Source organism: Thalia democratica, chromosome 8, assembly GCF_965202585.1.
Source record: "Thalia democratica chromosome 8, ktThaDemo2.hap1.1, whole genome shotgun sequence".
Taxonomy (NCBI): domain Eukaryota; kingdom Metazoa; phylum Chordata; class Thaliacea; order Salpida; family Salpidae; genus Thalia; species Thalia democratica.
Window position 1 is genome coordinate 37,131,736 of NC_139172.1, and position 26,565 is coordinate 37,158,300.

The 26,565-nt window shown below is 26.5% G+C and overlaps 1 protein-coding gene across 1 annotated transcript; it reads left to right on the top strand.

The window, feature by feature from the left end:
- On the top strand, window positions 1-22,773 carry LOC145843214 (kelch-like protein 24). Its single transcript, XM_082950674.1, has 3 exons — window positions 1-53; window positions 16,866-17,029; window positions 21,392-22,773. The coding sequence occupies exons 1-3, from the start codon at window positions 1-3 to the stop codon at window positions 22,771-22,773; spliced, it is 1,599 nt and encodes a 532-aa protein (XP_082806800.1).
- The last annotated feature ends 3,792 nt before the right edge of the window (window positions 22,774-26,565 follow it).

The window sequence follows — 26,565 nt, forward strand, 5'->3', positions numbered from 1 at the left end:
ATGGTTAAAAAGCTGCTCGTGAAAGATAATAACAAAGCTAAAGCCAAGGCAAAGTAAAAACACACTAAGCCAAAACTAAGCGAGTTCACTGCTCATAGCGATAAGTAATTTTAGAGAAGAGAATGAAAGAAGATGACTCTCTACCGTTAACAAAAGCAAGGCGGTTACGTTGCTTCTCCTATTTCAATGTATTTATAATTTTAGCTTGTGTTTTGAAAAAAAAAGTATTAGTTTTAGCTTTTTAACACTTGTAAATCATACTTTAAAATATTTCTTTATAGTAGGAGAATGGATGAAAAAGCACCGCCGACTGCCGTCGGCTAAAATATTTTTTTCCTCACTAGATCCGAGTTTTTTAATCATTGCTAAGTCTTGATTTTTAAAATTTTTGTGTTAGTTGAGACTAAAAGTTTTTACTTTTTCGAAGTTTAGATGACAGCATGCGAAACTAAATAAAAATATGGTACAACTCAAAAAAATGACGAAAGGACGAAAGAAGTGTAAAATTGTTTGGTAGCTGCGGTCTTCGTATAAATCCTTTACATGCTTGTCCTTGTTGCTAGGTAACGAACTTGACGTCATCTCTCTCCATCGCTGTCTTGTTCACACTCTTTGTTTCTCGAGCCGTTCGCGCGAAATTACAATTATAGTTGAAAGTAACATTACTTGAATTGAGTCAGAAACGAGTAAAAATACAATAGAGAAGTTAAGATTTATAAAGCTATGTTCTATTAATTAGCAACAACATTTTTTTAAATAGTTAAACAATTTTATAAACTTTGAAGTCTGGTATATTTGAGACTTTTAAAACTTTTGTATGCGTAAGCTGATACGAAGCAATATTATACATGATATTTTGCAAAGCAAAAAAATCTCATTTTTTTGTTACAAGTTAGCTTGAAAAAACAAGGTAAATACGGGTAGCTGTCTAAATTGCGCGAGCGTACATAATTGCACGAGGGGACAAAATTGCACGAAAACACAAAATTGAACGAAGATACTTTTGCACGAAGACTAATTTGTACGAGAGCACAAAATTGCACGAAGATAAAACTGCGCGTAGACAAAATTTTACGAAGGTTCACTTTTGCACGCAGACACTTTTGCACGAGAGTATATTTTTGCACGAGCAGACAATTTTGCACGCAGACACTTTTGCACGAAGAGTCATTTTTGCACGAGTGACAATTTAACACAGAAGGTCAATTTTTCACATGTTTTGTTTCCTTCCCAGGGACAGGTCAAAATTGCGTGTAGACATTTATGCACGAGGGGACAAAATTGCACGAGAGACTCTTTTGCACGAAAAAAAATTATATAATATTAAAAAAAATAAAAAAACCAGAATTAAAAAACTTAATATCTAAACAATTGAAAAAAAAAAAAGAATAAAAAATAAAAATTAAATAAAATATAACAACCCTATAAAAAGAAATAATAATAATTAAATAATAAGTAAAAAAAACATATTAGATAATAAATAAAAATTAGTATAAGTAATAAAAAAATTATATATAGATAATTTTGAGGTAAAAAAAATTATTATCTAGTAAAAAATAAAAATTAAATGTTAAATAGATTAAAATAAATAAAATATTTTATTTAAAAAATAAAATAAACTAAATAATAAACAATTTTTTTTTAAATCAAAATAAAAGTTATAAAAACAAAAAATCTAAATAATTAATACATTAAATAAAAGTCAAAAACAAAAGTTAATAAAATTAATAAGAAAAGTCAAAGTATATGAAATAAACAATTAAATAAATTTAAAATAAATTTTAAAAATTAAAAAAAGTCAAAATGAACAAATAAAATAATAAACGAAAATCAATCAAAAACAATTTATTTAAATAAAAACAAAAATTAGATTATTAAATTATATTTTACCGTTATTAAAATACATTAACCAAAAAGAGTTTTGGCTATGTTAAGAATTTTTTTTTTGTTAAAAAAAGAAATTAACTAATTGTAGCTGTTGTATTATTTTGTTAGTTTCATTTTAGTCAAAAGCTTGTATCTCCTTTTTCTTTTTAAAAATTACGAATAAAATTGCTTCTGACAGTGCTTTTTCGCAAGGATGGATTAGATCAGGGTTTCCCAAAGTGAGCCAAGTGGCCCCCTAGGGGGCCATGACAGATACTTAGGGGGCCATGAGTAGCAAAGGGGGAAGAGGGGGGGCCATGAGCAGTAAAGGAGCCACAGGGGGGCCATGAGGCCATAAATTGAAACTTACACTAGATATTCTTGAGTTGCAGATGAAGAGCAAAAAAAAAAAAAAAAAGGTCTGATGTGTATTTTGTGGTAGTTTAGAAACTTACACTAGGTATTCTTGAGTTTCAGATGAAAAGCAAAAAAAAAAAGGTCTTATGTGTATTTTATCGTAGTTTATGAGTGATCTATATGTAGAAGGAGGCCATTACTTTTTTAAACTCTTTAAAGGGGGCCATTAGCAAAAAAGTTTGGGAAACCCTGGATTAGATAAAGAGAAAAAACAAAGCAGGAGAAACTTAAGAGCTAATTAGGGTAAAACGCGTGCAAATAGTGGTGCAACTAAGTTAAAGTTTAGACAAAGAGAAAATAATGATATTTAAATTATGTTTAAAACTTTTATACAAAACTAAAAAAACAAGTCAAGTACAATTTATGGAAGTATACAGCCATAACAGAACTTTCTGTACAATGCACAATAAAAATTTCATCAGACGGAGTTTCTCCTTTCTAAATTTATTTAATTGTCTCACTATTTTGCATGCTCATTTTTTCTGTGCAAAAGTATCTTCGTGCAATATTTTGTCCCCTTGTGCAATTTTGTACGCTCGTGCAATTTTAACACCTACCCATGTAAATGTCATTTATTTATTTTTATATTTAATCTGTTTTATTTCATATTGAAGCTTAGTATAATTTTAATTCATTTTAAGTTTACATAAATACATGGTTATTCTTTAATAAGGAATATTTTTATGAAAATGAAATTCTGTTTTTATTTTATTAAAAATTAATCTAAATTTATATTAGTTTTTAAACATTTTAATATAGTTTGAATAAAAATATGCTAAATTAACAAAAAAAAAAGCAAATAAAAATCGTATAAAGCTAACTAAATTATAATTAATTACACTAATACATGCTTAAAATTTTTTCAATAAAATATAAAGGTTTTAATATATTTTTTGTTTAGTTATTTAAAGTTTGTATTTTTTTGTGCAAAATTGACCCTCCGTGCAAAACTGACCTTCCATGCAAAATTGTAACTCGTGCAAAATTGAGCTTCCGTGCAAAATAGTATTCGTGCAATTTTTTTCCCCTTGTGCAATTTTGTGCCCGCGTGCAAAGTGGTCTTCGTGCAAAAGTATTTTCGTGCAATTTTGTTCTCGTGCAATTTAGTCCCCACGTGCAATTTAGTAACCTCGTGCAATTTTTTCTTTGCGCAATTTAGACCTGTTCCCGGTAAATACATACGTTTAAAGGGGTACAGGACAATTCAAATTTGGACAATTGAAATTCTAAAAATTCAAATTCCTAAAAAAAAATAAAGAATCACAACTTAAAAAGTAGTATATACTGCAAAAAAAAAACAAAAAGTATGTATGTTAGTCTTTTAATGTCTACAAGTAAATTTTTTTTGTTAAGTATTAAATACTTTTCTAGATACGATAAAACTAAGTTTTAAACTTACTTGGTTTTATAATTTTTCTAAACCTTAAAAGATATCTAATATTTAACAACAAGAAAAAAAATGCTTTTAGATACTAATAAAACCTACATACTTTTTAAATATGTATTAACCTTTGGGATATTGTCTTTTAAATAATTTTCTAAAAACTTGAGTTGTCGGAACTTGAATTGTCATGTAACCCGTTTAAAGAGTTTAAACTTTTTTGTAATACTTTATAGTTGTTGGACTTTATAAATTAAAAAAAAAATTTAAAATAAAATTATACTAAGTTGTTTTTCAAAATTTAAGTATCAGATAACATTTCTAATACCCTAAATCACCTTATTAAACTTTTTTTAATAATAAACTAAGAAAAATACTTGCTTATGACAACACTAAAACATGCAAATAATGTTTGTTAGAAGCAATTACAAAGGTTATTATCGTTGGAGTTTGAAAATGAAAACGCTGCTAAAAATAAACTTAAATTAAGCATAACAATTTTTGACTATACTTTTTAGTATCAGCAAAAGCTTGACATAAAATCAAAGTTAAAGTTTGAAAACTGTAAAATCAAATTCTAGTTTTCTATTTCTCGATTTCCTGGTCAACTAGAATTTTTTTTTGTTTGCCTAAAAATATTAAATATAAAATAAAACAGAGTTAATTTGTAAAAATTTTTAGAAGTATATTAAGTGTAGTTTTGTAATTCAAATTAGTTAACAATATTAATTGTATCAATTGTGATTTCTTTTTCTTTATCACTTATCTTTTAAGTTAGAAAATAGCTTTCTGAAGTTCCACCAAAATAATAAACTAGTTTTTTATACACTTTAAAAACGAAAAATAGTATCTATAATCATAGATTAAAATAAAGATGAAAATTTATCTTTATTTTTTATACCTTATAGAATTTTTTTAGTTTAGTTTGACTTAAAACTTCGGAGTTTTACAGTACTTATTTACTTATTATCAATTATTCAAGTATAAAGTACAGAGTAGTTTATTCTAAAAAAAAATTCAAAATTCATCATAAGTTTAAACTTTTAAGAGTGGTCTAAGCGTTACTATATCTATTTCAGTAAAAGCTTTTGCGTCGATCATTTTTATACTTGTATAACTATTATTAATTAATTTTATTTTTACTTTAAAAACTATATGTTGTTTCTACAGAACGTTTTTGATAAAAAGTAGTAATAATATATAGTTATGTCTATAAAATAAAGTATGGTATAATTCATCTATATTCATCTATACGTTGATAAAATCAAAGAAGCTTGTCATTATAAACTAATTAAAGTTTTAAAAATAGTCAAGTTTAAGCTCACTTTTTTATTTTTTTTACGCTCAATTTTTTCTCTCGACTGGAACAAGTATGAGCTATATAAGTCTCAAAAAATGCTCACATTCGTCGAGGCAGAGTGGTTCAGTGGCTCAACAAAGTGAAATTGTAATCAATTGGTCACGGGTTCAAATCCCCGGTCTTACTAATTTTCTTTGAATGTTCTAGAAGTCTGAAGTTAGTCGGATTTGAACATCAATAGCTTTTACCTAATATAATTGAAGAAATTGCGATAGTGAGTTAAAATCGCAAACATAACAGTAAAATCAAATACATAAAATATATATCATTGATTAAATAAAATAAAAGAAACGGGACTAAACCCGACTAAAAATCAATTTAAAAAAAATTATTTTTATGTATGACTTTGCAGAGTTTACTGGAATTATATTAATAAAAAAAATACTTTATATAAACTATTTCATAAATGTGTTATTGTTGTATCTATGTGTTTTTTATACTCATAATATGATTGTTTATGAAAAATTGATTTCAAAAAAATAATAATAAATAGATATTTTTTTAATCTTCAGCTAGTTCAGTTTGAATAATATATATAAATATTTTGATGTGAAAATTATTTTTTAATAACCAGAGAACATATGTTTCGTAAAAACAATCAAATTGTTTTTAATAATCAGCTGTAGGTTAAAAATAAATTGCACTTTGCTAAACAATAATACAAAAGTTATAAAAATATACAAAAAACACTAAGACGTAATTCTGAATATTGTAGAGTACAGTAAAGAATTGTTTAGTGAAAAAAATTAATCTTTTATCTAAAAATATAACAACATTACAATTAAGTGACTTTTTACATTATACACTTTAAGATTCACGGTTTTTCTGAGGGGATTTTTAATTTATAAACAAGACGATATGAATTCACTACTCTTATTAAAAGAGACCTCTTCTTTTAACGCATACACAACAGCTGTCGATTTTTCAAGCACAGCTAACTAACAGGTTTATTTCCATCTGCTACAGGTGATGATTAAAAAATAAATTATTGTTTTAAGGCTACATATAATATATTATTTTTAAATCGAGTTTTATCACTAAATTTATTAAAGGTTTTCAACATGCTCTGTGGAAAGTGATTCAGTTTATTAGTCATAAATATTTTAAACAAACTGTTTACTGTAGTCAATAAACTAGTGAAACCGTTGATTTCAACCTGAATACTTTGTTATATAATACAATATGTTATATGTATAATAAAATACAACAAGTTTGTTGGTACATAGTTCTTTAAAAGTTATAAAAACCAGTAATATATGAAAATTTCAACGAGTCTGTTCGTAATTCCTACTTTCGAAAGGCAACTATAAACTTTAGAAAGTTAGCTGATTGAATGTCCTAAACAAGAGATTTTGCATAATTATACTAGTTCGCATTTTAATTTAATAAAATTAAAAAACTATTTTCTCTAAGCACAGGGAAAACCAATTTGAAAAAAGATAACTAATTTCTAATATTGGAAATTTTTTTAGTAACGGAAATATCATTTTAAGGTAAAAATGATTAAACACACTATGTTTGCTAATGATTCCAAATAAATAACCAGATTACCTACCGATAACAGGCCAAACAGGATAAAAAGCAGCTTTAACTAAAAGTGTAGTTCTTCAAAAATTTTAGTACTATTTTTAGTGAAAAATGGTTTATAATTTTACTTAAACATTGTTTATACACAAGCTTAACTTTCAAAAATTATTTAGTTGCTTTTTAAGACAAGTTGCTTTGAAAACTGATAAAATACTCTAAAAAGTAACAAATAATTAATAAAATTTCGGGTGTAAGCTGTAGCTTAACTATTGTTTAGTTTATTTAAACAAAAACTTGAATTAACTCAGCTTGTGATTAAAAGGATAACAGTTTTCTAATTAAATTAAATAAAATCAGCACTTAAAAAATTTTACCATTGTTAAGAAATGTTAATATTTTTACACTTTAATGTTATTTCCTCTTTTCTAGTTTCAATTTTTATTAGTTGTTTCTTTAAAAACAATTGATTTTGTAATTTAAGAATTAACTCACTTTATTGTAATATGAATATAACTATTTTGAATTTTCTATGAAAATTCAATTATATATTTGTTTTTGGTTAGTAACCAATTTAGATTTAGTAACTTATAACAGACTTAAAATGCAAGTAAAAACTATACTGTGATTATAAATAAAGTTATAATGTTGTACATATTTCAATCTAACAAAACTTTAAAACCCTGGTTTAAAACAGCATGTTTAACATTGTAAACTGTACATTCTATTTGTTTTAATTTGTTGACTAAATCAATAAAAAACTTCTGAAAAACGTTTAATTATATACTATTAGGCAACTAAAACTATATTCAAAATAACTTATCAAAGTATTCATTTGTTCCCTGAACTAATTAATAAACTGTTACGAAATGAAACAAGAATCATATATATATATATATATATATATTTATTTATTTATTTAATTATATAAAAACTATAATTCAAACAGCTGTTTCACATATTGAAATGTAAAATTTCATGTGATCGTCAGTAAGTTACAGTTTATTATAATAGTGAACAGAAATTTCGATTTTAGAATTTTTTATAATAATTATGACGTAGTAATGGTACAGTTTATTGTACGATTAGTTGAATTTGAAATACGCTGTGAATGTTATTCTATGCTTTTTAGGAAAGTTTAAAAAGGTTATTATGGAAAAATGTTTTAAGCTATTAAAAAATTTTTTTAGGCTGTTGGGAAAATTTCTATAAAATGCTATAAAATACTCGTGTTTGCCGCTTCGATTTTATTTTGTTTTAATATTTAGTTGGTTTTAATTTTGTTAAAAAAGTATTTTTGATAATGGATGCATATGTTTTGTCTTTCGCTTTTCTTGTTTAGTGTTACGTTCTTATCTGATTTTTCGATTTCTATTTTTTCTAAGTTTGCAGCCGAATTTAGTATTGAATTTTAATTTTGTCCTGTTTAATATTTCCCATTTAATTTTGTAGTCTGTATTGTTATCTTTTAAGTTCAATACTAAATTCGGCTGCAAACTTTGTAACTTAGAAAAAATAGAAATCGAAAAATCAGATAAGAACGTAACACTAAACAAGAAAAGCCAAAGACAAAACATATGCATCCATTATCAAAAATACTTTTTTAACAAAATTAAAACCAACTAAATATTAAAACAAAATAAAATCGAAGCGGCAAACACGAGTATTTTATAGCATTTTAAAACATTTTTCCCAACAGCTTAAAAAAATTTTCTAATAGCTTAAAACATTTTTCCAAAATAACCTTTTTAAACTTTCCTAAAAAGCATAGAATAACATTCACAGCGTATTTCAAATTCAACTAATCGTACAATAAACTGTACCATTACTACGTCATAATTATTATAAAAAATTCTAAAATCGAAATTTCTGTTCACTATTATAATAAACTGTAACTTACTGACGATCACATGAAATTTTACATTTCAATGTGTGAAACAGCTGTTTGAATTATAGTTTTTATATAATTAAATAAATGTTAAGCTCCAATTTAATTTGTCGAGCACTATCGATCAGAACTTTGTATAAAACCTTTAATATATATATATATACATATTAATACAAGCAAAAATTTGAAAGTATAAAAATAATCAATATAAACTGTATTGTAGTATTTGTTATTCAGATTAAACCGAATAACGTCATTTGACATGAAGTACAACTTATATTAGTATTTATCTCACTTAAACTAACAAACAAATAATTTTATGCAAATTTTTGTTTATATAAGTTTTAATAATCAAATCCAAACAACTACCATCCTCAACAAAACTACTCCAGAAATTTATCCTTATATAGGACATATTGATCAAGTTGTAAAACTCTTATATCTTTATATTTTTTTCAAAATCTAATACAGACTATTTTGGTATTTGTAATTTGTATAACTATATTTTTAAATTAGATGACTAATTTTCTAATTTAAGGTACTTAGATTATTTTATGTGATTGTATTGGTTTTAAATTTGAGGTAAAAATAAATTATTTAGGCTATCTGAGTTATTATTGCTGACAATAATTTGTTACAAATACTAAAAGCAGTTTTAGTGAGACAAGCAAAACTAATCATATTTATATACTTGTAAATTTTTAGTAACGCTTAATTTGACAATCTTTTAAGACTTTTAATTTCGAGTTATAAACTTTTTTAAGCCTTGTTTTGTAAGAAATTCTTAAAAGTTTTAAAAAACTAGTAGAAATATTAAGCAAGCCAAAATTTTTCTAAAATAATTAATTCTTTTGAGGTATATCAGATTGTGTTTAAAATAAAATATATTTGTTATGTTACTCTCATGCTTATAATTTTTTTTTATATTTATTAACACTTCAGTTTAGAAGCCTCATACATACATTAAATTATTGTCATATTCAAACTTAAGACGTATGCTTTAATGCAGGGTTGCCATAAATTGTCATAATCAGACTGTTTTTCAATAGTTTTTATAAAAACTTTTATGTGTTGAAAAATATTTAACTTAAACTAAAGCTGGGCAAACTATTACCAACTATCAGTACTCAAAGGCAGACATGGTATAATCAAGATGGCAGTTAAATACAGCTGTTTTAATTGTAAACACGCGCTTTAAAGCTCTATAGTAAATTGAGAGAAATTTGGAGAAATAAAAGAAAGTAAAGTGAAAAGTGAGTGGTACGCTGGAGCGCGCTCGAGTTATTCTCTTCATTTAAGAACTTTACAAATAGACGCAAAGTTTTAGCGCAAAAGTAAGAGAGCTAGAAGAAAAAAGAAATTTATAAGCCAAAATCGTACGCTTGAGTAATTCACTTAATTTTAAAACTTTAATAATGCATGTTAATTTTTTAAGTTTTAACTAACTTTCACGTCTTGTCTTATATTTCTTAAAGTCAAAATTTTTTTTTGTTCCTGCAAAAATTTTATTAAAGTGAAAAACTACATAAGTGTTTAATTTACAATTTACTTACTTATTTTAACATTTTTTTTTCTTATGAAAATTTTTATCAAAAATTTATTTGTTTATATACCTTAAATTTTTATTAAATGAAAAAAAATAAGGTCAGTTTAACTGGTTTGTTAAAGATTTAAGCTTAATTTACTTTTTTAAACTAAATTAAAAATATTTTCTGCTATAAGTTTTATAACAATCTAATTATACTAAAGCTTTTGCAGTAAGAATATTCGCAGCTAAAAATGTTAACTTAGTGAAAAGATATTTTATTAGATAATAATGACTATGATATAAAGCAAAGACTGAAATTGTACATTTAAAGGAATTCATGTTAAACTACTTTAATTTGTTTCATAAAATAAAACTTTATTTAAGAGAAAAAAAATCTAAAAGGTTACTAGTATTACTTATTTCATTTATCTTTAAGTTTTAAACCATTTTCAATGTTTAATTTGTAAGTATAGTTAACTAAAAAGTAATTTATTTTTGTAAGTTGCTTATGTACTTCTAGGTTTATTCATTTAATTCAAGTTTCAAAGTTTGTGAAAAAATAAAAACTAGGATATATTGTAATTAAAACAATTATACAAACCTTCGACACTACAAAATATTATACTCATACAAGCTATATACTCTACATACTTTTTTGATATATATATAAAGAGCTTGGATTAATTTTATATGTTTATTAATAAAAGAACAAGTGCATAACATAAGGGCAGTTTACAGCACTATGACTTAAACTAATTTGTATTGCAATAACTAGCAGTTATGGCAATTAAAAAAAATCTATATTGGTAAATAAAGAAAATTGTTTAAAAAAAAAGCTGAATTGAAGTAAAAATGTTTTGTTTAAAAACCTAAAATTTTATATAAAAATTTTAAAAAATACAAAAGTTAATACGGAAATTTAAAATAACAATTTTAAGTATTAAAAAATACTTAATAAAAACTAAGAAAATGAGAAATTTTAAAGTTTGTTAGGCAAAAGAAATTTAGCATAATACTCATATGATAAAAAATTAGCGCGATTAACGGTTGGATTATTATTGAACTTATTATTGTTACTACAAAATATGTAAAAAAGTACAAATAGTCTAAGAAATTTTAGCAATTAATGTACAAAACTTTGTAAATAAACAAATTTGAAATTTTTGAATAAAATACAGTCACAACAAATTTAAACAGTAGAATGCTTTAACAGTCACTCAAGTAAAAGTTTGAGTCAAAGCTTTGTTTGATTTTCAAAATTGTATTTAAAAATTGTTTTGATTATTAAATGGTATCTTTGAAAACTAAACCAGATCTCAAATGATTTGCTTCTAACTGATAAAAACATGGTATTTCTAAAAATATTTATTAAACTTTTTATTTATGTGTTTAAATCTACCGATTTTATTATTTTGAACCAGGTGTAATGCAATTGAAAATTTATGTAGTCTAGTCAAAATACTTAGTAATTATCTTTTTTTAAATGATGTTCTTTAACAATTTAATCTTTGCGTTGCAAAAGTTTATAACTACTATTAGATCTAAACATTTATTGTAACTAGCATTCTTTTGGGGTAAAAACTGTAATAATTGACTACAGAAAATTAATTTCTTTTTATATTTTCAAATTTTGTATAAAATGTTCCAAAACATAATACAAAATATTAGTATAAAATTTTTATGTACAACTACTTATATAAAATAATTTTAATAATCATAACTGTTTTAATACTAACCCTCTACTGTACTCAATAAAGTAGTGAAACCGTTGATTTTAACCTAAATATTGGTTAATTATTATATATTTTTATATTAAATCGTTGTTTAAAGCTTAACTTAAAGTTTACTAGTTTTTTGTTAAATCGTTTAAGTAAATTTGCTTTCTATTTTATATAAAAGTTATTGAATTAAACTTTTTTATTTTAAATTTTTGATGTAAAATAATAATCCTGATTTTTTAATATTACGATGAAAATCAAAAAATAATAAGTTTTAATATTTAGATCAGTCTTATTTGGTTTTTAGATTACTAAAATAACTTGACTTTTCACAATAAAAACAAGTTTTTAGTATCTTTTTAAACTTTTCTTTTAATTTGATAACTCTTTTAATACTGTGGTAAACTAAAATTGTGAACCTATCTATAAAAACGATTTCTAATTTTTATAATAGTAACTTGATACACAGAATAAAATATTTGTTTTAAATGAACGATATTTTGATGAAAAACAGTTTCCAAGCAGAAATACAATTATTGATTATTTAAAACTTGACTCAAATCTATATAAGCAAAATTTTTATTGTTAAAAATGTACAATCTATTTGAATTATAGTATACATATTTATGTAAAGTATATAACTTTTAGTGTGGACTCACAATAAGCTGTTGAACACTCAAATAAAACAATTTTTATTATGTTCTAAAAAATATATATTAAAGAAATACTGTACGTAGAAAAAAAACTGTTTGTACTTGAAAAAATAAATATATATCAATGACAAAATTAATAAAATAATAAGTATTGTAGAAATCGGTTAATAAATACATAAACTAAAAATTTAAAAAAAAATATTAAGTTTGTACACTTAAATCTATTTTCTAAAAAAAAAACAAAATATATAAATAATAGTTGAAAAATGCTAATAGTTGTCATGTCATTTGAGCACTAAAGCAAAAATACTTTGCTTGTTTTATCTTAACAATTGTGCTTTTGAAGAAATAGAAAACTGATTTTTCTAACCCTGCGAAAAACGTTGTTCAAAAGTTAAATGGTGTTAGTAGTTTAGTAGCGTTATAATTTCAACAAAAAACATAATACTGCTCAATGGGAAATAATTTTGTATTTAAAAAACAACTATTAATCTAAACTATTGCAAATAAATGTGGTATTTATGATTATAAATTTAAGATCAAGTAAAACTATTTAATTAAAACTAATTTACTACCCTGCCGGAATATCTAAATAATATATCCTTATGTTTAAATGCTGATATATCTTGAACATGAATTTACGATAAAATACTAACATGTTACGATCAGTAAACTGTATTATGACTTCTTAATGATTAAGTAGCACTAAAAAAATGTAATTAATTATATGTTTTATAAGTTTTTGAATTTTGTTTGAATAGAGCGTTTTTTATTTTAAGTATGTTCATCTAATGCATCTCAAATCAATAATAGGTGTAGATTTTTTAACAACACAAACAGCTCTCATAACATCTGAAGGTTTAAAACAGTGGTTGTCAAAGTGTATACTGGTGCATACTAGTTTTCAGGTACACGAATTTTTTAAGGTGCACGAAAACTTTTAGGTGTATAAAACGGCTAAAGTCTATTCTGTTTGCTTAATTTAAGCAATAAGTTCAACATTCAAGTTAAATTCAGCCCTGATATTTATTTTGAAATTACATATTAACTATTCTGCTAATTGACCATTTTAGTGTTCTGAAGACTGAAATCAGATAAAAAAAAGGAAGATTTTTGGTTAGCACACTTATGGAATATACGCAAAATAGCAGCAAAAATTTGTTTGGTTTTAAATTCACCTGTTGTTATTTATATATACAAGTTTTTTTTTTAAATAAGTAAGCTAAGTTAAAAATTCTGTGATACAGTATAGGCTAGAGTATTATTTTAAAAACTATAAAATAAAAAAAAGCTAGGCTACTGCAAAAGAAAGGATTATAGTTAAGTTTATGTACCCACATTATTTCTTAAAAATAATTCACTTCTACAAAATAGGACAAAAAAAATTGTTTTAAACAGGGTTGCCACACACTCAGGGATCTCAGGGAAACTCAGGGAATTTTGGCATTTTTCTTTCAACTCAGGGAAACTCAGGGAAGTTTTGATTTTTTCTCTAAATTTCAGGGAAGTTTTTGAAAATCTCAGGGAAATTTTTTTCTAGATCTAGAATGAGGTTTAGTTAATCCAGTTTCAATATTTTGTTCAAAAGTAGTAATTTTTATTATTTAAGTGGTTATTTAGAATTTTTTAGCCTTGCGGCTAGTTCTTCAATATTCTTAGTATTAACATTGTAGTTTTTTTAATTTTAAATTTATATTTACTTAAGTATAATCAAACAGTTAAGAGAAATGAAAGTTGTTTTTAACTATTCATTATTATATGTATGCATTTAAGTGAGTTCTTCATGTGAAATTATTATTATAGTATAATTAAATTTTGTCAATTAAAATGTCAAACAAATTAAACTTTATTCTTTTATGTAGAAAGTTAACTAACAAGTTTACACAAAGTTGTGCAAAAATTTAGTTTTTAATTTTTAATTGGTTTAAACCTTTTAGGATTGAGTTTTTGAAAACATTTTTTTTCATAAATTTAATGCAGAAGCATACACATACAACCTTCCTTTTATTATTAAAGAAGAAAAATGAGAATGAGGTATTAATAACTTGTGTTAGAAGAGAAATTTTTTTTTAGATTTGAAAAATACTCAGGGAAATTTAAGGTTACTCAGGGAAATTTTTGGTCACTCAGGGAAGATTTTCTGGCTCAAAGAGTGGCAACCCTGCTTAAAGTAAAAATTTTATAAAAAAAGATAAAAAAAACTTAAATTTAAGTTTTGAAAACAATTTTTAAATTTTTAGGGTACATAAACTTAACTATAACTGATTATTGGTGTCATAAAGTCAATGAGATATTTAACTAAATAACAATTACTTTTAAAAGTTGAGAGGTAAAATAAAAGTATGTTGTCAAATTCATTATACACATCATAACTATAACAAAAAGGAAGTTTTAAATTATATTAAAAAGTAAATGTCATAACTGAAACTGTTTAATGAAAAATATATTTAAGTAAAGTGATTAGCCTTTACTTGTACAACGGTGAGACCCACCCAAGAAAATTATATTTCTAAGAGTAGTTTAACAATTTAGGAAAACTTAGTCTACTTTTTTTGACTTTAAGTCTAATTTTCTTATAAAAAAGAAAAAACTTAAGATGAAAATGATGAAATATGGTTGCCTTGCTACATAATCAGCATAACTCAAAAAAAGATAATGAAAACTCGAAATAATCCAGGATAAATCTAGACAGACCAAACTTTAAAAAAACTCAGGCTGACTGAAGTAGTTTTGGTTTTTGGCTAAGAAAATGACAACCTTATTTGGAATTAAAAAATAAGTGTTTGGTCTCTATGGCCAAATTAAAATTACCTATTAACTTACTTTATTATTTTTTACTGCTGTAATGGTTTCATAATGATAAAATATGTATAAATATATTGAAAAATTAAACAGCTTCACCAACTAAACTAAAAAAAAAGTTGATTTCCTAAGAAATTTATTGTCATCAAAATAAAATAGTTATGTACTAGATACAAAAATTAGACCTTAAGAAATACTTATTAAATTATATTTAACCTCTAAACATTTATTGAGTTTAAAAACTTCATCAAAAAAAAACTTCAAAAAAAATTAACAAAACTCTCAAGTTGTGTGAAATATTTTGTGCAAAACAATTATAAAAGCTGATAATTATTTTTTATAAACTTATAGGTTCAAATTAACTTTTTAGATACAACTGGTCAAAGTCAGGAATACAATAGGTTTATTATAGAAGAAATAAACTACATCAGCAAAAATTATTATTTTACTAAAAACTTATATTCTCCTTTATTTTTTAAGTGAATTTTATTTTTAAACATAGGATGACCCACGGCAGTTTTTTTATAAAATCTCAGGGTAGTCTAAGATTTTTAAAAAATCTCAGGGCAGTTTATTTTGTAGATTTTAAATAAGATTTAGTTGATTTAGTCACTATCTTTGTTATTTTGTAACTAATTTATGATTTTTATTTTTTATTTATTTTTTACTATATTAGAATTATAAAAATCTAAGGGTGACTCAAGGCAGTTTAAGGTCACTCAGGGCAGATTTTCCTTTTAAATAGGCGCTACCCAGTACATCATAAAACAGTTCACTTTTATTTTATTTCTTATAATATTAAAATGATTTAGTTGTTACACATAGGACTTTTTGTTGAACATAGTAATTGATATTTTTTGAAGATTATATAACTAAGAAAATACAGAAAATACTAGTTAAATTTCTAACCCAAAACCTGTCAGTTATAAGAGACTTACAAAGGCTGGAAAGCTAAAATGAAACAAATTATACTAACCAAAAATATTTTAATTGAGCAAGAGTTAGTTCTAAAAACTTTATTTTTTTAAGCTTAGTTGAGATGTTCATTCAATATTTTAAGCACTTTACAGTTTTAAAACTTTTAAGTTTGTTGTTTGTTTTGTTTTAACTTTTTTTAAATGCAGTGCTCAAACTTTTAAGTATCTATAGTTGTTAGAAATTGCTATTTTGAAAAATCTAATCAAGTTATATACTTTTATTATGATAAATGATTAAGCCAGTTGAATAGTTAGAAAGCTTAAATATGGTTCAGTAAAAAGTCTCAGATTAAATTTCTTACTTAAATAGGAATCATATAAGTAGTAAATGTTATTAAATTTAATACTTTTCAATTTTAATACAAACAACTTAAACATCTTAAAAGACCAAGGGGTAAAATTAAACATTAATTTGAAAAATAAATATGCATGGTCACAATTGACTTATTAAAATACTTTAATTTTTTTTAAAGTCAAAGAAAAGTGATATTTAAGTTGTTCCAGACTTTTGATAAGTTTTGCAGCTGTTATAAATAAAAAACATTAGTGACTAAATGGAAAACAGTACAGTTTTTAATGATGTTAAAGCTACAATACAGCATAAAATTGAATATTTTCTTTAAACTTATAAAAACGAAGTTGTTGCTCAAGTCAGTGAAGTGCCTTTTATAGTTATAATTGCTGATGAAACTACAGACGTTTCTGTCCAAATCAACTATCATCAGATATAAACATATTTAAAAAATTGTAGAAAAAGTTTCAGGGCTTCATCCAAGCCTGACAGAGAAAATGCTGATGAAATAGTAAATGTATTTTTGACAGAGCTGAAAAAATTGAAAGAAGATAAAACGAAAGTAGTAGCGTGCTTCAGTCATGCGGGGAAGGGTTTGAGGGATGCATGTAAAAGTAAAGCAAGTTTGTGAAAATGCTTACTGCGTTCACCGTGCTGGTCATCAGCTTAATTTAGTTCTTTTAAAAACAGCTAGGTGCCACAAAGAAGAAAAGTTTTTTATAGTAAAACTAGACCAAATTCTTTTTTTTTTCAAAGTCGTAAGAAAGAAGACGTGGTGATGTTGTTTTTGGAAGCAAAACCAGGAGAAATCACAGCTCAATAATGTTCTCAGATTACCAATCAAGTTAAAACGAATCTTTCAAAGAATTTTATTTTATCATAGATAATCTAGACCGTTTTGGTTTTTCACGATAGAAAAAAAAATTCAAGTGGTAATAATATATTTTTAGACTTTAATTGTATTCAAAAACAATGCCTGCGGTAAAATTTCGTATAAAGTCATACAACGCAAAGACTTGACTGTTCAAACTGTTCAAAAAGTTGAACAGCATTTGGAAATTTTAAGTAGTACATATAGTAGTACAAACAATGTTAAAAATAGGATTTTCTCTTCAACAAAAGAAGTCTGTACTGGTGTCAGCTCCGACGTTAGTGAAACAAATAAGTTTTCAGTGCATTCAAGAGTTTGGTAGATTCTTTTGACCAAGTATTTTAATTTTTATAATTTTTGTTTCTTGGAACTTAGAAAAACTGTGAAGAATTGTTATCCTGTATTTAAATCTAAACGGTTAGAAAGATAATTGAAAACATTTTATACACTTGAAGAAATGGATCTGGATGGTTTAATGAAAATACTGATGTATCTTAAAGAACACAACTTGACTGAAACATTTAATGCAACTATAAAGTTACTTAGCGCTTAGATATTAAAATGCGCAATAGCGAAGCTAAAAGAACATTTTCAACTTTAAAAAGAATAAAAGCATTCTTAAGAAACACTTTAGGTCAGTTAAGGTTAAATTTTTCAAGGGTAACTTGTTCTGGTAGGGACTTTATTTAAAAACTGTAATAGTTTCAAGAAGTTATAAAAAAGTTTTTTAATCAAAAGGAGAGAAGAATGAATTTCAGTTACAAAGTTGAAAAGTAAGCGTCTAAATATTTATGTTGGTGAAGTTAAGCTTTATATGTATTGTTTTAGTTAAATATTTAAAAGCAAATTAAAAACTATAGTACCGAGCAAAGTAAGTTTTTATTTAAAAATTGTAGTCTGTCAAATTTTTTTTTATTTGTAGACTTTTTAATTTACTTGTCAAGCCTTACTAGACGTTGCTTTTTTATTTAAGCGTAATCAAGTATTGCCCACTAATTTTTTAGCTTTAGCAGATTATATTAACGCATTTTTCACTGCTGCTCTCATACCATCTTTTTTATAACTGATGTGCGAGATAACACACTTTAAAACATGCTCCTTTATTTTTGATTCTATGTGACGGAAAGTTTGTCCAGATCAGTGACAAAAAAGATAATAAGAGCGTATCAGTGAAAAATGCGATGAAAAATCAGCTATAGCTGCACATGAAGTAAACAATACTTGTTGTGGAAACAACTTTGATATTTAAAAATTTAGTATCATGAGACAATTTTCAAATACTTTAGAATTTACTAGACTAAAAGCCATTTTAATATATCTACTTAAACTTAATCTATGAGAAAAATAAAATTTGGTTACACTTTAGCTTTACTTGTTTAAAAGTTTTTTTGTTGAATTTTCAATTTTAATTGTGTTTATAACGCTTGAATTTTATTAATCGATTAGCTAGTTTATTTATGCACTATATTGATTGATTGTGTTTTATCTTAGTTTATTGTTTCAGTTGTATTTCCCTGACGAAAATTGATGAAATATATTTTTAAATAAATTACTTGAAAATGTTTTAGCTGAGCTTTAACATTTTTTGTTAGTTTGATTTATATATTTTATTTTTCAAATCTTGTTAGTACAGAATTTTCTAGATATTGTAAGCAAAATTTCCAGAAAAATTGACCTTGTTATATGTCAAAAAGTTGATTGTATTTTTTGTTGTTGTGTAAAAAACTTTTTTATAGCATATATTCCAAACTTAAAAACAAGAAACAATTTTTTTTTTCGTAAAATATAATTTTGGACCTCCTACTCATAGAGCCTTAATGATTTTGTAAAGTTTAATTTTTTACAACTTCAAAGAAATCATTTTTAATCTATAGAACATCCTGCAAATTGTTTAAAATATTTTACGAAATTTCACGATCGAAAGTAAATTTTTGTATAACAACTTTATCTGTTTTAAAGTAGCCATATCTTTTATGAAAAAAATTTATCTTTTAAAAAGAAAAAAATAACTATTAGTTTGGTTTTTATAAACTAGTTTTGTTACATTACATAAAATATGTTAGTATTTACCTAGCATAATTTTGGACCAATATCGAGCTGAAGTTAGCCTGATATTTATGTTTATACGACAAAATTATATTAAAACATTTATTCGATAATCTGCAATAGTTAACAAAAGTTTCTTTAAAAATATTTAGTAATTACCTATAGTTTGATGTCGTACCAATATCAAACTGAAAATTAATTATAGTTGATGTATTGTTTTAGTTCGATATTCAAAAGTAAATTAAAAATTATTGTACCAAGCAAAGAAAGTTTTTCTTAAAAAAATTTTAGTTTGTACAAAAAGTTATATTTGTTTGTAAACTTTTTAATTTACTTGCAAAGCCTTATTAGACGTTGCTTATTTATTTAAGATTAATCAAGTATTGTTTACTAAACTTACCTGTCGAACCCTGTCCTAGGTAATTACCAAATATTTATCAACTAACACAAAATAATGTTACAAAAATTTCCTTAAAAAACACATCAACTGATTTGCCGTGGTATTGCAAAAGTTTCTAAGGAAATAAACCAGTTTTGATAAGCCCTAATGACAACTTTAAAAGTTAATGAGTTAAGCTGCAAGATAAAAAACCTAGTGTATGACACTAATACAAAAAAAAATTGTAGTCTCTGAATTAGACACTCCAATAATTTTGCTTATAACAGTTTATAAAATACATCTATTATAAATTAAGTTCTACTTCTAAACTTATCACAATTAAGTTCAATGTTTATCGAAATAATAAAAACAATTTTCAACGAATATTACAAAAAAAAATTAATAAAAAAATTATAAAAAGTTATATATTTTATATAACACAATAAAATTTACATACTTTTGTTATCTACTTATTATTTATACTCACGCAGTACAACACTTACAAATAAATAGCAGTAATATAACGTTAAAAATTGTTATAAGATTACCATAAAAAGTACAAAAAATAATAAAAACATGAGTATTGAAACTGTTGTGTGTTGCAAAACTTTTTAATTTTTTATTATTTGACTTTTTTCTTAGGCCACCTTTCAATGGCTTGCATTATTTTAAATTAAAAGGTCAGTAAACAAATGATTAAAACTAAAAAAGATTGTGGGTCGATCTTAATGGCCAAAACTAAAAAAAAACTAATTACCTACAGCTGAAAAACGAAATACCATGACATTTTTCTGCATTTATTTTCACAACTACGTCTTTAACTTAGAAAAAATAGCTTTTTATAAGTTTTCTTTTTGATTGTTTCCTAAAAATACTTACACTTAATGTTCTTAACGATAGTTTTTGTTTTGGTAGCAGTATTAAATAATTTTTACAAAATCATGGAAGTCGAGAAAAGAAGCAACAAAAATGAGAGCGAAAAAGTTAAACTTGAAAAATGTTTTAGTTTAAGAAATAATAGTTTTGTAAGATCCTGCGTAGAAGCTTCTTCAGAAATGTTGAGTGGTATTCAAGTTAAAACTTTCAATGAACTCACAAAGTCGGGTAAATTATTTGTTTCTGTCTTCTATTTATATACTTAAAACCTTAGCTATTGCTAGTAGGTGGTTTTTATAAAGTTTAGATATAAAATTCATATTCAAACTAGAAACTAAACTATTATTTTATTTCTTTATAATTTCTATAAATTAAAATTAAAAGGGATTTTCTTTTTTAATTTATAAGAAATGGTTTTACGTAGCTGTTACGTTATGGCCATTTCAAATGAGCTAAATAGTTTTACTTATATGGTTCAACGAAACCTACAAACAAAAAAAATTAGTCTTTAAGCAACTGAACTAACAATTAAAGACATCAGCAAAAGTTTTGCAGTGGTCAAAATAAAGAAAATTTTATTTAAATGGCATATACATAACATTCATATTCAAAAACTAATAGAACCAAACAAAATAATCTATAAAGAAAGACTTGCTTATACTTGTTTATTTGATCTATTGAGTTTCGGCTGATGAGTTATTTAAAAAATAAAAATCCGACTAACCTCAAAAAATTTCATTAAAGTTTTGACTAGTCTAGCAAATTTATGATATAATTTTAAATTATATCATTGAACATTTAAGTATTTTTTAGGTAAAGAGATCACAGAAGAAAAAGGTTTAGTTTCAACTTTGAAAACGAACAGCCTGATGTTAAAAGAAGACGCGGATATAAAAATAAGCGACTATTTCCTGAGCAAAACGTGCGTTGCGAACGTCGCTGCTTTTTACCAGTTAGCCAAATTCAACCAGCTGCAAAACCTCGCTAAACTCACAATCAACTACATACAGCGGTGCTTCGCGATGGTAGTCGAAAGCGAAAGCTTCTTGCAGTTGGAACCCGAGCTCGTCGTGAAAATACTGGCGAGCTCCGAGCTGCACGTCAGCTCGGAGCTCGAGGTGGTCAACGCGGCGAACGCCTGGTTGGGGGTGGAGGGGCGCGGCGGGCACGCGAGGCGGCTGCTGACGACGGTGCGCCTTCCGCTCCTTCCGCCCCTCGCTTTGAAAGAAGTTCTGAGCGGCTCGTCGCCGATCGCCAGCAACGACGAGTGCGTCGGCCTGCTGGAGCGCGCTTTGAAGAAAGAAAACGAGTCGAGCGAGCAGGTGGCGAGCAGGCACTGCGGCCACGAAGGCTTCAGCATGCTGGTTTGCGGCGGTCGCAAACCAGGTTTTGGTTTGGGCGAACTTGTGAGCAGCGTCCATCGGATTGACGGAGGAAATTTTGGCGGGCCGGTGGAAGCGGGCGAGATGACCGAGAAGCAAGAGGAGAACGAAGCGGTCCACGTGAAGGGCCACGTTTACTTTTTTGTATACTGTCACGAATTGGTTGGCGTCAAGTCGGTCGAGAAATACTCGCCTTCGACCGGTTGTTGGGAGAAAGTGGCGGACATGCACGGTAGAGGACCCGACCACTTCTGCGTTTGCGCCTACCTGGATAAAATATACGTTTTAGGCGGTTACGACAAAGTGTTTTCGCCCGCGAAAACTTGCCGCTTGGACACGACCGACAGCAGTTGGGAGGAAGTTGCCGGACCGAGCGAGAGGGGTTCAGCCGCTTGCGCCGTGTTCAGAGAGAAGGTGGTGGTTTGCGGCGGTTACTTGGAACACAACTACGACTACGAAATTTATCTGGACACGGTGGAATCGTACGACGCTTTCGCGGACGAGTGGTCGCCCATGCCGAAAATGATCGACAAAATAGCCTACCACAGCTTGGTTGTCGTCAGCGACAAACTGTTCGTGGTCGATTCAAGAAGCTTGCAGACGTTCGACGGCGAGCGATTCGTTTCTCTCAAGTCGCCGAGCATCCCGTCTTTTCAAGTGGCAGTTTCGGTCGGAAAACGAATTTGCGTGCTTCTCAACGGAACGGCAGCTGCACACTGTTACGACGTTGAGAAAGACGAATGGTCAGAGGAATTTTTTCCCGCCACCGAAAATCTCTACGATTTCTCATGCGTGACGTTTCCTCGGTGTTAACGAGCTTTTTAAAACGACTTTGTTGTTCTAGTGCTTATAACGTAAATAAACAAAACAAAACTTATAATTGAAAATCTTCCGAGAACGTAGACACGACAGATAAAAAGGACGCGGCTGATTAGTATTATGAAAATAATTGCTTTCGCTTTGTTCATAACATAGCTGATTACATTCACTTAGTTAAGTATGAAACAGTTTGTTTAATATTTTGGGTATACTTATGTTTTCAAAAACGTATTCTAAAGTTTTAGTTTTATATTTATAAGTTAAAATATTACCGAAATGCATTTTTTGTAAACAAAGTAAAAGCTATGGTTTTAACACAATAAAATTGTTCCTTTTTTGATGTGCCGACCACTGTTATAGATAATACATAAAGATAAAAAAATTAAGGGATCGTATGCCTTTATAACTTTTATAAAACTCGAAAGTTTGATAACTTTGAGTATTTTTAGTTTTGTAAAAAGTTTATGCTACAAACTATTTGCTTTATGTTTTTCATATTAAAATTAATTGGACATACAAAAGTTCACAAAAATTAAACTTTTGATTAATTTTAAAAAATATCAATACTTTTTTGCTTATTTAAGCTATCATTTTTGAGAAATGTTTTATGAGTTATAAAAGACTACTGTATGGTAAAAAAGTATAAAACACTACAAATTAAAAATTTTATGACTAACAGATAACATAACTTATTTTTTTAACAAAAATATAGTTTTAAATAGATATATAGAATAATTTAAATATTGGGATGAAGGTAGTCTGCCTATTTTGATTTTAAAGATCGGACAGGATTGAAAATTTGACTAAACAAAAATAAAATATGGTTTGAATCATCAAAAAAATAACTGTCTTCAGCCTTTTACAAACACTTCGAAAACATCTTTCTTTTATCAAAACATAAAAATTGTCAATTCTTATTCAAATAGAATCATTTAAGATTATATTTGAACAAGAATTGACAATGTTTATATTTTGATATCTTTGATATCTTTTATATTTTGATATTTTTTCGAAGTGTTTGTAAAAGACTGTAGACAGTGATTTTTTGATGGTTCTAACCATTTTTTATCTTTGTTTGAAAAATTAAAATTTTGATTTTTTATTATCAATTTAATGTTATACTTTAAAACTTTGAGTAATGTTGCTTAAAAACTTTAGAAGTAAAAAAAAAATTAAAGAAACGTTTTTTACTTTATTAACATTAACCTACATTATAGAACCTATTAAGCCCCCGAAGAATCTCCTCATTTCTTAAAAAAACTTGTTTTTAATATAAAAAACAAATAAAAGCATCTTTTTTTTAGGTTGATGATCATAAAATACGGTCAACAGGTTTAAAGAAAAAAGTGTCATCCCCGTATGAACTTGGTTTTCTTATTTTAAATTTTTCCGAGCAAACATAATATTTTTCATTCTCAGAGTCGCGACTGGTTTTTGAGAATTTTCTTTTATGTTATTTAAATCTCTCCCAGATTTTTAAAAGTGCAAGTTTTTCGGTCTTTTTTAGTTTAGTTTCTAGTTTAAGGCAAAGAACTGTGTTAATTAGTTTAAGACAGTTGAAAATGTTCTGCAAAGTAGAGGCAGACCGGATACGTAAAAATTTAGTCCTTTGCGGGCCTGAGCATATCAAATTAGCGATTTACCGGAGGATTAAGTATTCGAATCCGACCGGATAATTCCTTTTGAGATCAGGATCCGGCTTAATCTTAATTTCAAAATATTATTTGGATCAGGACGGATACTAATTTCAAAATTAGTTCCGGATTGATCCTATTTATTAAAAAAAGACTTGGATACGGCCGGATACTAATCTAGTGATTCTTTTAAAATTTATTTCAAGTTTATCTAAGTCTTAAAAAGTTCTCAAGTATGACATTTTAAAGTATTACACTTAAATTATTAAATTTACTTGAACAAATTTTGTAATATTGATCCTGGGGGGCCGGATTCCATTGAATTTTAAAAATTATCATAGGGCCGGTCTTTTTTACTCCGCGGGTCGTACTTTGGCCACTCCTACTGTTAAGTTACCTCAAATGTGGTTTTTAATAAAATATCTTTTGTGAAACAGAAAAAAATAATCTTTATGATAGATATTTTGTTCAACTCAAAGTTTTTTACTTAACATGAAAATATTTTTTAAAACTCCAGTTTTATTTACGATTCAAGTACTTCAGTTTAAGATCCGAGGTTTTTCCAGGTTTCTTCAGCCTAAATTGTCGAGTTCAAGAACTTTAGTGGATTCCAGGTTTTTTAGTCACCCTGTTGCTTACTTATTTTAGAATAAAAAGCTTTTTATATATCGAATTTCTCATGTATTTCTTAAGCAATTTACCTAAAATTTTCAGCAAATGTTTCTTTTATTTTATCTATAGAAAATATTTTAGTGAAAAAATATAAAAAATGTATTTTATTCTTAAAAGTAGAAAACTGATTATGTTTCTCTAGCTTTTTTCAACATTTTTACTAAATATTTGATAAAACCCTACAAAAGTAAGACGTATTTTAATTACCAGTGGCTATCCTGTTATACAATATTTGTAATATATCTAGACTGAATAAGGTAAAGACCTAAACACAAAGAATACCGTAAAAAAACAGTTCAAATTTTGTCGAACTAAATTTGTTTTTCTTTTGAAACTTAAGCTTTATGACAAAACTGACAAGTTTTTTTTTCAATCTGTAATTTGTTATATACCGGAAATGTTAAAAAATGTAGTAATTGCAGTAACCTTGTTAATTCTATTGAATCTGCTGTTGACTTCGAAAAAAAAAGGACTTTCTGTGTTCGTTTCAACGAGGTCGAGTTCTTCTCAAGAAAACGGTCGACTTAAACCGCGAGTCGTCATAAATATACGGCCGTGAAATTACTAAGTTTAAACAAAGCAAAGTTTATACGCTTCAGTGCTGAACTACTATAGTAATTATTAGCATTTTAACAACCCTGGTCGAGACCGCCCTTCTCAAGAAAATTGTCGACCACAAACGAGAAATGTTGTTGTGATTAAACAAAATGATAGCATCGTTCCCTATTTGTTATTGACGTTTTCTTGTACAATTAGAAGTTTGGTGTCAATTTCACTAGCGGTGTCCCTGCAAGTCATGGTCATATTGGCTGTAGGGTAGGCAGGCATAATGGGTTGCTTTGGCCTCGTTGAGCTGATATTGTAAGAACGCTTAAGCTGACTATAAGTTTTGATTCAACAGTTATAATTTAAAATGTTTTTTTTTTTTAAACCAAACATGCTATTAAACATATTAGTTTCTTTGTACTCAATATATGATATATTTGAGTTCATAGATTTTTTTAATTGATAATAGTTTGAACTGTTCAAGCTTGTTCACGAACAACCAGTTAAACTTCAATATATTTAGCTTAATATTTAAATGTATTATAAAAGTACTCAATATATTTCTATTTATTTAGCTTGAATGAATATATTGAACATGAGAACTTTTATAATACATTTAATGTTATTGTTTATAAAACAAAAGTTTTAAGTCTCAAAGCAGCAAATCTAGAAATTCTTCATAAACTTAACTTAACATGTTTAAATGATTAAAACGGAATGTCTACAGATAAACTTCAAATTGTACTAATAAGTGATTATGCTAGTAACTTTTTTTTTGGTATTTTAACCTTGAATGTGCAAATTCCTTATTGAACTTAAACTTTTGACAAAAGTAAGTAAAGAGTTCTCAACTAATTAGTTAATGCTTCGAAACGTTTATTTGCAGTATCTCTGAAAACATTAAACTAAAAGATTTTGTAAACGGTACAGTAAA